Source organism: Notamacropus eugenii, chromosome 1 (assembly GCF_028372415.1).
Source record: "Notamacropus eugenii isolate mMacEug1 chromosome 1, mMacEug1.pri_v2, whole genome shotgun sequence".
NCBI lineage: Eukaryota > Metazoa > Chordata > Mammalia > Diprotodontia > Macropodidae > Notamacropus > Notamacropus eugenii.
Window position 1 is genome coordinate 454,442,004 of NC_092872.1, and position 14,860 is coordinate 454,456,863.

General features: G+C 34.1%; 1 protein-coding gene across 4 annotated transcripts in view; it reads right to left on the reverse strand.

Moving 5' to 3' along the window:
- Positions 1–14,860, reverse strand: part of GPATCH1 (G-patch domain containing 1) — a 55,949-nt gene that overhangs the window by 19,476 nt on the left and 21,613 nt on the right. For all 4 annotated transcript variants that reach the window (XM_072632041.1, XM_072632040.1, XM_072632043.1 and 1 more), the window contains exons 9-17: positions 13,774–13,853; positions 10,420–10,624; positions 9,178–9,474; positions 7,881–8,059; positions 6,295–6,422; positions 5,413–5,549; positions 4,999–5,168; positions 2,074–2,287; positions 100–207 (exon numbers count right to left, since the gene is read on the reverse strand). In XM_072632041.1, the coding sequence (XP_072488142.1) occupies positions 100–207; positions 2,074–2,287; positions 4,999–5,168; positions 5,413–5,549; positions 6,295–6,422; positions 7,881–8,059; positions 9,178–9,474; positions 10,420–10,624; positions 13,774–13,853 (1,518 nt within the window). The remainder of the gene's footprint in view (positions 1–99; positions 208–2,073; positions 2,288–4,998; positions 5,169–5,412; positions 5,550–6,294; positions 6,423–7,880; positions 8,060–9,177; positions 9,475–10,419; positions 10,625–13,773; positions 13,854–14,860) is intronic.

Sequence of the window (14,860 nt, forward strand, 5' to 3'; positions counted from 1 at the left end):
AAATTTAAAAAATTAAAAGTAAAAAAAAAAGAAATTCAAAAGTAAGAGAATGGATATTATTTGTGAAGCAAATATGTATACTTAGGATTCTCAACTTACTAGGACAGAACACAGGAGGGAGTCGTGGACCAAATTCTTCTCTTTCATCCAGCTGCATCTTTTGTAAAGTAACAGGAGGCACCAGCTCATTGATCACCACAGTACTGACTGGATAAAATGAGCATATTTTATTTTTTAAAAAAGAAACACCTTAGGGAAAAAATTTACAAATATGCAGGATTGTCTTCCATTACAAAGTAATGATTCAATTTTACTAAAAATTAATCACAGTGTACAAGTTAATAATCCAATTTTTTCCTCTATATCTTCAGAGGAAAAGGACTGTCATTGGCAACATTTTATATTTATGTGGAACTTTTCAGAATGAAAGCTGCCAAAAGGTTAAATTTATAAACCAAGGTTAACAAATATAATAAATATAGCCATTCAAAGATTTTTAGCACATACTACTGTACAGAAAGGATCATAAAAGCCATACAGCCTTAGAATACATTTTTTCTGTTAAGAAAAACTAATGAATGTATTAAATTAGAACTCTGTATGCTTTTTCAAAGATTCAAACCTGGATTTGCAAGTATGAGGACCTAAGAAGTTTAGGGAATTTCCATTTTTCATGGCTATTATTTACTTATGGTGCCTGCACTGCTGCAGTTCTACATCACTATGACTGAATAAACAAATCAAATGACATATGTTAAGTGGTTTTCAGACTTTAAAGTGCTCCATGTCAGACAGTAGGATTGTGAGAAAAGCTTGCTTCTTTGGTATAAAGCTGACAACAATTTAGCTCACGCTTCTGAAATAAGGAATTTTGAAACTGCACTTATGTTCACCTTGCTTGATAATTCCTCATACAACCCAATACTTGAAGAAACCAAAAGTAGTGACTACAAAAATCTGCCCCCACAAAGAGACGATGAGGAATAAAATAATCTTGAAAATTATATCCACAACAGAAACCTAACTAATTACAGCTATTACGGACACGTGCAGATAGAAATAAATTAACACCGAAGTGTCAATATTTGTAAATGCATGTTGCCTTGGTTTTGTTTAAAGTGCTATTTGCTATCTGTGGCAGCAAAGAACTCCAAGTAAAGCAGAGGCTCACTGCCTAGAGAATGGCTAAACAATGCTGATACAGGACACTGTACGAAATACACAGCGAGGCACGGAAAAACTGATATGAACTGAGGAGTACAATGTAAATTTAAACTGAACAGCATATAATATGACTAATTTTGGCCCCAAAGAAAAGAAATGAGAATGTAGCTCCCCTCCTCTTCCTTGCAGAGAGTTAGTGGCCTGGATGTGGAACACTATAAGACTGAACTATTGATTGCCTGGTTTTGCCAACCTGCATTTTTTCTTTTTTCTTTCCTTTTACTTATCATAAAGCAAGACCCTCTGGGTAGGGATATATTGAGAAGTAAAGTGATATGAAACAAAAAATATTAATAAAATGTTTTAAAGAAAATTATAAGTTAAATGCATAATAAAACATTTAAAATTCAAATACCTATCTGTAAAATGGATGTATGTGTGTGGAGCCCTATGTATTTCATAGACAAAAGTTCACAAAGTCAAAGGACCTGGCTTTATTAATAATAAAAATTTCAAAAAACAATTCTTTTTCAGCTATCAAAACTTCCATTAGTTTAGGTCTTTCTGAACAAATTTAAAGTTTTGCAAACTATGTTAGCACCTCCACGGACACGGGAGAAACAAAAGATGATAATAATCAATAATCATGGCTATCCTAAAAATCCACCAGATACTCGCATTAGAGAAAAATAAAAAATTGTCCTTGTGCAGTAGTGATAACATAGCCCATGAAGCCCAGAAAAGGCACAATTACTGCTGCTTAAATTAAATCAGTTAGCTAATTAAACAAAGAATTATCTTTGATTGTAAAGTATCCTAATCTGCAATTCTGCAGGTAAAACAAATAGCTTTTCCAGAAATATTGTCATTTTCTGAATTACAACAGTTTTAAATATGGACAACAAATACCTTGTACATCAGATGATGTTTCTACCAAATCACTTGGCTTTGGACTTTTCGGATCTGATCCTCCAGGATCAGCTTGACTGTCTTCATTTTCACTTTCCTCTTCTTCAGAGGAAGAGGATTTTTCATCCGAAGAACTGGCAAAGATAGCTTTAAATAAATCCATGGATGGTCTGCTACCTTCTTCATTCTTCTGATCTGCACTTTCATTTTCCACCTGAATATCATACATTAAGAAGGGCAATGCAGAAAGAAATAGAAAAAAGAAGATATTAAAATATTAAAGGAGAGGAAAAAAAAGAATTAAATGCAGAGAACATCCAATGAGCATGTGTGTGCATATGCTTTGTGATGACTGCCCCAAAAGCTAAGACCCTGGCAGGTAGGAAGAGTATCAAAGGACCCCTTCAGAATAGGGTTCAAGAAAATAATTCAGTGAAGAGATGATGAAGCCCTGAATTAGGCTGGCTGCACTGTGAGTAAAAAGAAAGGATGTAAGAGATTCTGAAGAGATAGAATCAATAAGAATTGGCAAACTGGACTTGACTCAGGGAGGGGAGGAGGACAGTGAAGGAAACAAGTTAGCCAAAGTAGAAAAGTCAAAAATGACTCTATGGTCACATCATAAACAAATTACAAAAGGAAGGAAGAATTTACCTATTAGATCTATACCTACCAGGTCAATACCTTACATCTATGCATAGAGGTAGAATTCATGACCAAACAAAAGACAGAAAAGATATTTCGATTACATAAAACTAAAAAATTTTTGCAGAAATAAACCAATATAGTTAAGATTAGAAAGGAAATAGGTTTCTGGGGGAAATTTCTATAGAAGGTTTCTTTAAAGAACTGATTTAAATGTATGAGAATAAAAGCTATTCCTCAACTGATAAATAACCAAACATATGAACAGGCAGTTTTTTTAAAAATCCAATTTAATTTTATTATCTGTTTTTGAATTCCCTCTCTCTTGGTTTACCCCTCTCCCCCTTACTGACTGAGAAAGTAAAATTTTTTAAAAAACTGTTAGAAATATGGACAGCCAAGTGAAACTAATTTCCACATTAACCATATTTTATATATATATATGTATATATATAATTTTTTTTAAAAACCCTTTAATCTACACTTTGATTTCATCACCTCTCCATAAGGAGATGGGCAGGACATTTCATCACAAGTACTCTGGTATCACAGCTGGTCACACTGTGTGGATCAGAAGTACCTGTCTTTCAAAGGTGTTGATCTTCACAGTATTGTTGCTGCTGTGTACATTACTGTCCTGGTTCAGCGTACTTCACTTTGAAACGGTTCCTACATGTAATTCCAGGCTGTTCTAAAATCATTCCAAAATCATTCCCTTCAACATTTCTTACAGTGCAGTGGCATTCCATCACATACATATACCATAACTTGTTCCCCAATTGATGGGCACCCCTAATTTTTCAATTCTTTGACACTATGAAAAGAGCTCCTATAAATATTTCTGTTCACACAGGTCCTCTTCCTCTTTCTTTGATCTCTTTGAGGAATAGACCACTTAGCTGTGGTATGGCTGGATCAAAGTGTATGTATGTCTGACTATGTGAACAGGCAGTTTTCAAAGGAAGAAATCTAAGTTTTCAGTAGTCATATGAAAAAAATGCTACAAAAGAGATTTTGCATGACTGCACATGTATAATCTATAACAAATTGCTTGCCTTCTCAAAGAGGGGAAAAGGGAGGCAGGAAGGGAGAGAATTTGGAACTCAAAATTTTAAAAAGCAAATGTTAAAAATTTGTTTTTACATGTAACTAGAAAATAAAATAAAATATAAAAATTTTCCCCAAAAATGTTTCAAATCATTGATAATAAGAGAAATTCAAATTAAACTAACAATGAGGTTCTAACTCACACCTATCAGATTGACAAAGTTGACAAAAATATATAATGACAACTGTTAGAAGAGCTGAAGGAAAATAGACACATTAAATGATGCACTATTGGTAAAGCTGTGAATTGATCCAACCACTCTGGAAAGCATTTTGTAACTATGCCAAAAAAGTTACTAAACTGTGCAGTCTGTGACTCAGTATTACCCCTACTAGGCCAATATCTAAAAAGACTAAATAAAGAGAAAAAGAACCAAGATGTACAACAATATTCATAGCAGCTCATTTTTTACTGGCTAAGACCTAGAAACTAAGGGAGAGCCCTGCAACTGAGGAACGGCTAATATATAATTATGTTACATAAACAATATCATTGTATCATAAGAAATGACAAAAGAGAAACCTGCAAAGTTATGTATGAATTGATGCAGAGTAAAGAGAACAGAATTATGAGAAGAATTTATACAATAACAGTAGCAGCGTAAAAACAAACACCTCTGAAAGACTTAAAAAACTGTTCAATGCAATGACCACCCATGATTCCAAAGGCACAAGGAAGAAGGCACATTTTTGGACATGGCTAACAGAGAAATTTGTTTTGCTTGGCTATGTATATTTGTTAGAAGGATTTCTTCCCTTTTTTTTCTCTGGAGGAATAAAGGAGGTAAGGGTATAGACAATAAATGCATTTTAACTGAAAAAATGTTAACTAAAAATGAATACCTTTTAGGTTGTAAACATGAGAACCTAGAAGAAAAGTGTCTTCTATAGAAGGAGGGAAATTTAGAGATCGGATGAATTGAGAATTTAAGTTAATAATTTTGTTTCAATGTTTAATACAGGCAGAGTTACACATAGTACCACTCTGCTACATTAAGATCAATCTAAATTATTTTTTTAACACTGCTAAAAAATACTGCTGAGATTCTAGGACTTAGTAACTAACTCAGTAAGTAAGAGGAACTAACAAGTACAGAAATCATTGTAACACAGAAAAATAATGAAAGCAGCATAAATATGAGAACGTGACAAAAACAGCAGTCTCATACATACCTTGGCTGAAGATGGTTCCGCTGTACTCCCTTCAGCATTATTTACCAATGGCCTCAGCTGCTGCTTCTGAATTTCAGCCTCTGATCTAGCCATACTTAAAAACTCACTAATAGAATCTTCTTTCTTCTCTTCTTGGTCAGGTATATCCCACCTTGATGGCTTTCTTGCTTCTAAAAATTGATTGATACCAACAATAATACAGTCATATAAATGAAATTCTCCATCACACAATCACTTACTGTTCCTTATTCATTATAATACAGAAGATGATTTATAAATTTCTATGTAATTCTAACAAAGTTTGCAAGCAATATGCTTTCTTAATGAATATCATTTGCTTCAGGTTCCACAATTGGTCACATATTAAGACAGCGACTATTCATTATTATATTAGTCAGATTATGTCCTACTCACTGTTGCGACTGTGATTCTGTTGTGCCCTTTCATTTGATACTTGAGTTGTGGTTAATGTTGTGGGCTCAGCTATCGTTAAAAAGTTAAATACTGAGTACTTGTCACGTTTAACTTTTGGTAATCCAACTATAGTTGAACTAGAAGGAAAAAGGGATGAATTTTAATTAACACCAGTTTTCGAATAAATTATTCTTAAAAAAAATGTCGATTCTTTTTATTTTGTCCTAAAAGCCCCACAAAGATCTGTATTAATTAAAGTACTTCAATATTTTAAAGAACCACTTTTAACGAATTTTTAAAATATTCAGATGGAGGGCACAAGGAATATTTTCCAAAAGCAGGACAGCTTGAAAACTACAAGTTGATCATCTTATATATTTAAAAGAAAAAGAAAACTGTACATAATAGAAATCTGAAGGTTCATGTACAATTCTCTTTTTTATTCTACTTTATGTATGCAAATACAAATGTTTAAGTCCAGAATTAAAATTAATTTTAAAAGGAGTATTTCCTAATCACAAGTGCCTATATTTATTAAAGACACTGCCAGTGAAACTTATTACAAAAGTATGATAAATTTTGGTTTAATTATATACACTTTTCCTTACTTGTAACTAAATGCAAAGGACTGCATTGCTGTGGGAGGATAAAAGCATGTAAATAACAATCAATTTAAACTGCATAAAGAGCATAAAAAGTGATGTTAAAAGATTTATACATAATAGTGAAATTCTTTAATCTCTAAGACTACCAGTAACAGATAGTTAAACGTTTGTAAACATTTAAATAGAAAGGTAAAAGTTATCCTTATTTTGGTAATATGAAAAATCTGTGCTAATGGAAAAATCTGCGTTTAATGTTACTATCATATTAAGAACTTACTCTGGATAAGGATCAGGGATGTTAAATCTTTTACAAAGCAGTTTGTCAGGGTGCCACTCAAATTTATCTCTTGTGAGTTTTCCAAACATCTTCATCTTCACAGCAGATAGTTTGTCATCAACATCATTCTGTAAAAAATTCAAGTGTTTTATTTTTTTCTGCCTTTGTGTTATCTCCCCAACCTGGTACACTCCCCCTTGCCACGAGTGCCTCTTGAAATTCTTGGTTTGCTTCAAAACTCAGCCCATATACCATCTTCTACATTAAGTCTTTTCTGATCTCCTAGCCACTAGTGCCCTCTCCTCCCACAACTGCCCTGTATCAATCTTGTATGTACTCACACAAGGAGGCACTTAACAGTTGTTAACTAATTGAATGACTGTATAAAAACATAATCTGATCAACTGAAAACAAAAAGAGGAAAGACTCTTTCAGGAAATCTATTTAAATAAAATAGGGGTTTTTTTTACATTTCTATAATGCATTTGACTACATATCATTTCACTTTATGACATCTAACAGTTTCGATATCCTCAATGTGGGAACCCTTTGACCAATGGAGATCAATAAATCGTTTGAACAAAGAGAGTCTTCTAGAGTTGCCTAGATCTCAACCCCCTGAAACTGATAACAATGACAAAAGAGGAGAATGACAAGAAGTGGCGGCAAAAAAACTGGCAGACTAACAGACTCTTGGTGTAACTGTGAATTGGTCCAGTCATTCTGGAAAATAATTTGGAACTATGAGCCAAAAGATGCAAACTGTATATATCTTTTGACTCAACTCTATCACTACAAGGCTTTTGTCCCAAAGGATAAAAGAGGAAAGGGACCTATATGTACAAAATTATCATAGCTCTTTCCAAAAACTGGAAACTGAGAGGTTGCCTCCATCTGGAGAATGGCCAAGCAAATTATGGCAGGTGAATATAATGGGTTACTGTTACACCATTAAAAAAAAGGCAAAATGGACAGCTTCAAAGGAAAATGGAGAAACTTCTATGAAGTGATACAGAGTGAAGGAGGCAGAACTAGGAGAATGATTTACATACAACATTATGAAGAAAAACAACTCTGAAAGACTTTAAAATTCTTATCAGTGCAATGATTAACGAACAGTTCAAATGACTAAAGATGAAGCAAGTCACTTACCTCCTGCCAGAGAGATAACGGACTTAAAATACAGAGACAAACATTTCTTTTGGAGGGGGGGGCATGAACATTGTAGAAATTTGTTTTGCTGAACTACGAATGTTTATGATGGTTTTATTTCTGAGGGTGATTTTTCTTGTTTGTTTTTATCCAATTGTTAGAAGGAATGAATGGCAGGAGGGATACTTATAAATGCATGTTAATAAAAATACACAAATTTCTTTTTAAAACAACTAAAAACAAAGGTGCCCAGGGAACTGAAAGGTTAAATAATTTGCCTTAGGTCACACAGCTAGTGTGTCAGAGGCTGGACTAGAACTCAGGTCTTCCTCACTCCAATGCTAGCCTTTTATCCACTGCATCACTCTACCAGGTTACTTGTATTATAAGATTTAAAATATTTTCCTAGTATTTTGTAAATTAAGATGGTAAACCTCTTGGTCTCGAGGAACTTCTACTTGGTCTGTGTCATCTTCCTGTTTGGCATGAGTAAATCTGGAGGACAGTGATGAACTGGAGGGCTTGTATAGCACAGCTGCTCGCACAAATTCATCCCTTTCTCGTCCTCGTTCCCATTCAGTCATCCTGGGATCTAGACAACTTTCCAAAGCATCTATTGTATAGGACAGAAGAAATAATTGTTCCCCAACCCTATTGTACACCAACAAAAATTTATTTTTTAAAAAAAGGACCTTACTGGAAATATTTAGTTCGTAAGATGATCACCTAATATTTGAGTTGATTTATGTGTCAATGAAAACTCAAACTGCACATTCTTGATTTTTCTAACAAAAAAGAAGGACAGCCACTGAAACTAGAAACATAAAATCTTTACCACAAACATGTCAAAAAAATTCTAACTTCAGATTAACCTAAGAAAGTACTTCAAAGATTAAAAAAAAAAAGCTCTAATTTTAGGTTAGCCTAGGAAAAGTAATAAAACAGTACTGCTTTCTCCCTCACCATGTCAATCAGTTAATTACACTATATTTACTAAGGAAAACATTCATTAAAAATGTAAAATAAAAAAAAAAAAAGGGTCACCACTATTAAATGTCCAGAATTTTTTTTTAATAATTAGAATTCTCAGAAACCCAAGCCTAACCATCTGACTTTTCAGTCCACTGGTCTTTTTGATATAGTAGATGACTTTTAAATAAACCTATTAATAGTTAATGCCTTTTGTGCAACAAGACAGCAAAAAAATCTGTAAAAGAGCAGTATCTTTCATTTCTAAAATATTTTATGGTACTCAAAGAGCAAAAATTACCTATATTCACTGGTGGTCTGCATATAATCAATTAAGTGCTCATGTTTATGAGCACTTAAAAAAATGAAAAGTGATCATTTTCGTTAATTTAAAAAATTTTCCCCTCTCTCTTGAATTTGGATAACTAATCAATATCACTGCTCCATCTCTCTTGCTCTATCAATGTTTCCTAACTCCATGGTTCTTTTCCAAGTCGATAACTTTTTAATTACATTCCAGGTCCCCCTACCACGAGTCTAGTTCTTAGCTACAACACTAGAATTCCACAAGGGCTGGAGGGACCCAAGATGCATATGCCCAAGATAAATTTTACTCAAAAATAAAGTGGACTCAGGACCACCAGAATAAAAGGACAAGACTTTTCCAGTTAATCATATAAAAATTCACCTTCACCCCAACCCCTCCCCTAGCAGCCTAGAATCACTAAAAAAAGGTATGGTAAAATAAGATTCCCATGTTACCTTTCTGCCCTTGTTTAATACTGCCTAAGTACTTCTCATATCGTTTTTGTTTTTCTGGATCTTTTGCAAAAGGTCTGAAATCACTGGATCTTCCTGCAGCTACATCCGCACTCAATACCATCTGCTGTGTATATGAAGCATCATGTGGAGAATCTGGCTGAAATCTGCTATTCCAAGCTTTTGGTACCAAGGCCTTTGCCTTTATTTCAGCTGCTTTAACTTCAGTTGTCCGTTTCATTTCATTTATTCTTTCTTTATCTTTCTGGGATAGAAACTCTAAAATAGATGTCGTTGAACCTAAATAAAAACAATAAGGATTGAGAAGTATCAAACATTTGTGCCCTTTTAAGCTTTATTGTACATTTTTAATATAAAATATAAATAAAACAATATAAAATAAAAACAAAATATAAAGATAAAATTCAGTTTTTTAAGGAGGTTAAAGCCTTTCGTGTATATCATCTAATTTTCTCCCATACTATCCCTGTGAATGAGACACAGGTCACATGCCAATATTCACATTTTAGAAATGGCAAATTTAGAGATGGCAAACTGCAGCTAAATAATTCAATGTTCATTAAACAAGTTAATAACAGAAAATGGACCCTTTCAGTCGTGTTACACCTAATCAATGATGTCCCATACTTGGCTGGCCAGTACTTCAATACGTCTCCATAACACAAGCTACAACTCATCAAGCTGCATCAATGATAATATTCAAATTCAAGATAATATTCCAAAGTAGATCTTTGTATCATAATCTATACAATAATACCCAGACTGAATCAGGAATACCATGAAACAAGTTTCTGGACTACCCTTCTAAGTGGCAGAGAAGAACAATCACTTTCCAGTCTTAGAAATGTAGTTTTCAATCTAAGCAAATGGAATAAAGAAAAATATTATCAATTTTCTCAATTATTAATAATTTTTAGATAATTAAGAACTGTCCTGAAAAATCTGCTTATGATGAGTAGTATAAGTATAAGCAAAAAGATGGATGATGGTAAAGTCAAGAAACTATCATTAAATAAAAAAAAATAAATATATTATCTTTATTAGCTGTATATTTAGTTTGGTTACTTGGTAGGCAGTTCTGATACATGGCATAACAATGCTATTAAAAATACTTTTATTTTAACATATTAGAAATGGAAAATTATATCCAGATATTCAATGGGTAAAAAGGAACCTACTTAAATAAGTTACATGATATTCATTGAAAGGTTTTGCTTTATATACCTTGAATAGGAGTTTCTCCAAGCATTTCTCCCCTCTTAGATGCATTTAGTTGATATCTGCTTTGTTTTGACATGTCACTTAATATTTTCCCAGTTGATTCGGACAGTGCTTGACATAAATGAGAATTTTCTGAGGCTGCAGTTATCACAGGTCTGAAATAATGAACTGGTCTATAATCCTTTGGCAATTCAGGCGGTGGGTAAATCTTTTAAAAGAAACAGAAAATACGTGCTGTAAAAACAAACAAAAAAACCTTCATATCCTAGCTTTCACCCCAGTAGTTAACATAAATATGAACATATTACATCACATTTAACTTTTAAAACTGTAATTATGAATCACAAATCTACAGATTAATACTAGTTACAAGAACTATTATGCTTATAAAAATGAAAACACTTGTTAAAGAACCACAGACAACTCAACTATTCCTAATTCTTCAGTTTTTATTACGCCTTCATCTCTACTAAGTATGTTGCTGGAATGCATGTGTTATGAGTTACATCAATCCTGGGACCACCACAAAGCTGTTTCACTGAAAACTATAATTATTTGAAAGAGCTCAATTAAATGATCCATAGAGGCATCTGTGGCACTGTGGACGGAGCTCTGTGTCTGCAGTCAGGAAAACCTGAGTTAAAATTTGGCCTCAGACACTTCCTAGGTGTGTGACCCTGGGCAAATCACTTAATCTCTGTTTGCCTCAGTTTCCTCAACTGTAAACTGGGGATAATAATAATACCTACCTCCCATAATTGTTGCGAGGATCAAATAAGATAATATTTGTAAAGGCACTTAGCACAGTGCCTGCCACAGAGTAGGTACTATAGAAATGATTATTCCCTTCCCCTGGTAGAAAAATAAAGTGTAGGAAAAATGCATATCATCTAGGTTATGGAACAGAGCTAGACAGACAACACACTGAGTTAGAGCACCAATACATATAGAGATCCTGGAATTCTTAAGGATTTGTTCTTGGATATTCTTCTAGAATGCAGCAGAGTAGGAGAGGTTTTCTCCTTCCCTACCACACACCTTCTCCAACACAAAGGAACACTAATGGTACCACAAAAACACACACCGATGGAAGAAATGCTTACATTCAGCCCTTAAAGGGGAATTCAAGGACAATATTCCTGATCCCCAACCACCTATGCAGAGGAGTGGATATTTTGAATCTCCTAAGCAGCATAATCTCAGCATGTAGCCTTCTAACAGAGAAGGGAAATGTCCTTGGCAGCACTAGGTTTGCAGTTGCTTTATGCGTAACTCTAAGTTCACTATTTTCTGAGCTTGAGAGTTAGGCAGGTAGACTTTCTAGAGAGACTTCTGATACAACATAATCTTTGGCGAAAGAAGTCAATCCATATGGCTTTTGTCCAGTGTTCAACTTCAAGAGCAAAATCCATTAGTTAACTGAACAAGGAAAATTCAGTCAAAAGGAGCTGCTCAGTATGTTTCAAAACAGGTTTACCTTTTGGGGAGAATCTCAACCACAAGACTAAGAGTCTCGACAAGACTGTGTAACACTCTGTGAAAAAGAAGGACTCCTTGGAACGACAAAAGATTGCCCTAACAGCAACTCCAAGTTCAATTCCCCTTTGGGGGTGAAGGAAGTTATGAGTGATGAAGACAATGGGGTCTTTCAGTGTTTTACATTTCTTATTTATTCAAAGGTTCTAGTGAAACCTTAGGGTCTATGGGGTAAAATAAAGACTGACTCATAACCAATGACCACATTGTACAATGAGTGCCCACACAGGATTTGCAGATCCTGTGTAGGACATGCTATAAATACCAACTATGCCATTGTAATCATCATCACCACCACCACCACCATCGTCAACAAAATAACAATTAACACTGATATAGTACTTTAATGTTTCAAAGAACCTTACAAACGTTACCTCATTTGATCCTCACAACAGCCCTGTAGGATAGGTATTATTATCATTCCAATTTTATAGATCAGGAAACTAAAGCCAAGAGACGTGACTTGTCCAGGGTCACACAGCTAGGAAGTGTCTTGAGCAAGATTTTAACTCAGTTCTTTATGACTCCAAATCCAGCATTGTATGCACGATGCCACTTCGCTGCCCTTACCTAAATTTTATTTTAAAGGCTTTTTTAGAGTCATCCAAGACAGGGGCAACGAGTCAAAAAAAGAAAAATTGAGTCTTTCGAATCAACCTCCCAGGTCCATGTGAACCTGAAGTCTTTGGGCAGCCCTGAGTCACAAATTACATATATATGTTGTTTCTTCAAATAGAAGGTGAGTTCCTTGAGGACAGGGACTATTTTGTTGCTGACTGATTACTTCTTGGATAAGTGCAACAGAATGACAATAAGCTGGGCTCAAAATTAGAGGGGAAGATGTCAAGCTGGACTGTGTTGGAGAAATTATGCAGTGTTCTCAATATTTCTAAACTTCTTACTACGATGAAAGCCAGATATTTAGACATCAATATTTTCCTTGCGATGATCTATGGCTACAAATCTTGGCACATAATTCAAAAGTCCCTTCACTTTTCTGAAACTCATTGTCTGTAAAATGGAGATAATACCTGTAAGAGGGACCCTCAGGTTTTGTGAGAGTCAAATAAGATACATCAGTAATTATTATTATTATGTGGCCCCTAAAATTAAACCAAAATGAAACTCTGGTTTATTTCTAAAATATTTCTCTTTGAAGCATCATCAAAGCACAGTAGAGAGTGCATCCTGGACTCGAATTCCTGCCTCTGACACCTATTTGCCTTGTGACCCTGAGGAAATTACTTAACTTCTTGACGTATGAGGAAACTCCCTAAGACTATAAATTAATCACTTGAAGTTACTCATATCAATGAAATCACAGGTCCTGTCCCCATCCTTTTTCTTTCCATAGAAAGAAGCAAGCAAATTAAGTAATGTTTCAACACACTTAGGGTTTCTAGTAAAAGGCAGGTAATTAGTTGCTTTAATTATAAAGAATGTCTATGGTTTACTGACTGACTGTAATATAGGATGTAATTTCAATAAATGATGACTCACTGATTTACTATAAACTTAAGTTTGAATCTAATTTCTGAAAATGTGAGGGGATTTGAGGATTTTTTCCAAGTGTTTTTCCAACAATCTTCTCCTACAGTCTAAATCAGGGCGAGTGCTAAGTGCTTAAAACTGTTTTTAACATTTTTCAACAGTTTTACTACATGTAAAGTAAAAAATGTTCTGCTGTTATTTTAAAATGTAAAAACCATTCTTAGCTCACTCAGCCTTACAAAAAGAAGCAGCAGGCCTTTTGCTTTGGTCTACGTGAGAACGGAACAAATTTTAAAAACAAAACTAATAAGGAAAAAATTTTTTGCTTACTTCCTTAGAAGATAAAGGTTTACATGCCAAAGAAAACCCATCCAAAATTTTGCCAACATATCGGATATCTTTTTCTGATCCTGCAAAATGAATGTTATTAATTTTAGAAGAAAACTGTACTACTTACAATAGTGTGCCTTTTGTTAAAATTATGCATCATTTTACAACAAGACAAAGATTTGTGTAATAATGAAAGTTACAAAAGAAGTAAAACATAAATCCATCCCTCACACCTTTGTTGACTTAGTGCCTGGGTGGCACAGCCCTACACCACCCTAATTTAAGTACATTATTCAGGACATAGGTCTATGTTTCTACATAGCTGAAAGGTCACTCAAAATAATGACATATTAAAACTTAAAATATCTCGTTCATAAAGTGTTAGGTTCTACAAGTAAATAAGCATCTAAAAATATGCTCTGAATAAGAGTTCTAAGCAATCAAGAGCACAAAAGCTGATTTTTTTTTTAAAAGAGTAACTATCACTTCTCGATAGTCAATACTAAAAATAGGTTTAAAAAAAACAGACTATCTTAGGAGTTTCCTAGCAACTATCCAAAGACAGTGTAATAAAACCAAAACCTCCCACAAGCTAAGCACAGGAAAGAATAAAAGGTACTTTTACCTTCTCAAATGAAATTCTAACAAGATAATGACAAAGAATTTAGTTACATTCTTTGCCTGGAAGGCACTAAAAATACTTCAAACATTTATATGTGAATGTAAACATAAAGGTTCATAAAGATTTCGAGTTAGAAAGGACCTAAAGGGATATCTAATTCAGCTCCTTCATTCTCCAGAAGAAAAAACTGAAGCCCAGGGAAAATAAAATTACTTGTGTGAATTTGAACTCACAGTGGGACACAAGCCAATGTTCTCCAAACTGTACCATCCTTTTGATCAGAAGGCACTATAAACATCTGAAATGTTCATATATGTACAAAGTATATATAAACTCACATGAGTTGTCCTAAAACAACCGTTCTTAACCCAGAGTCCATGGATCCCAAAGAGGTCTATGTATAGATTTCAGGGAAAAAATGAATTTAGGTAGTGGAAAAAAACTCTTTATTTTTCACTAACCTTT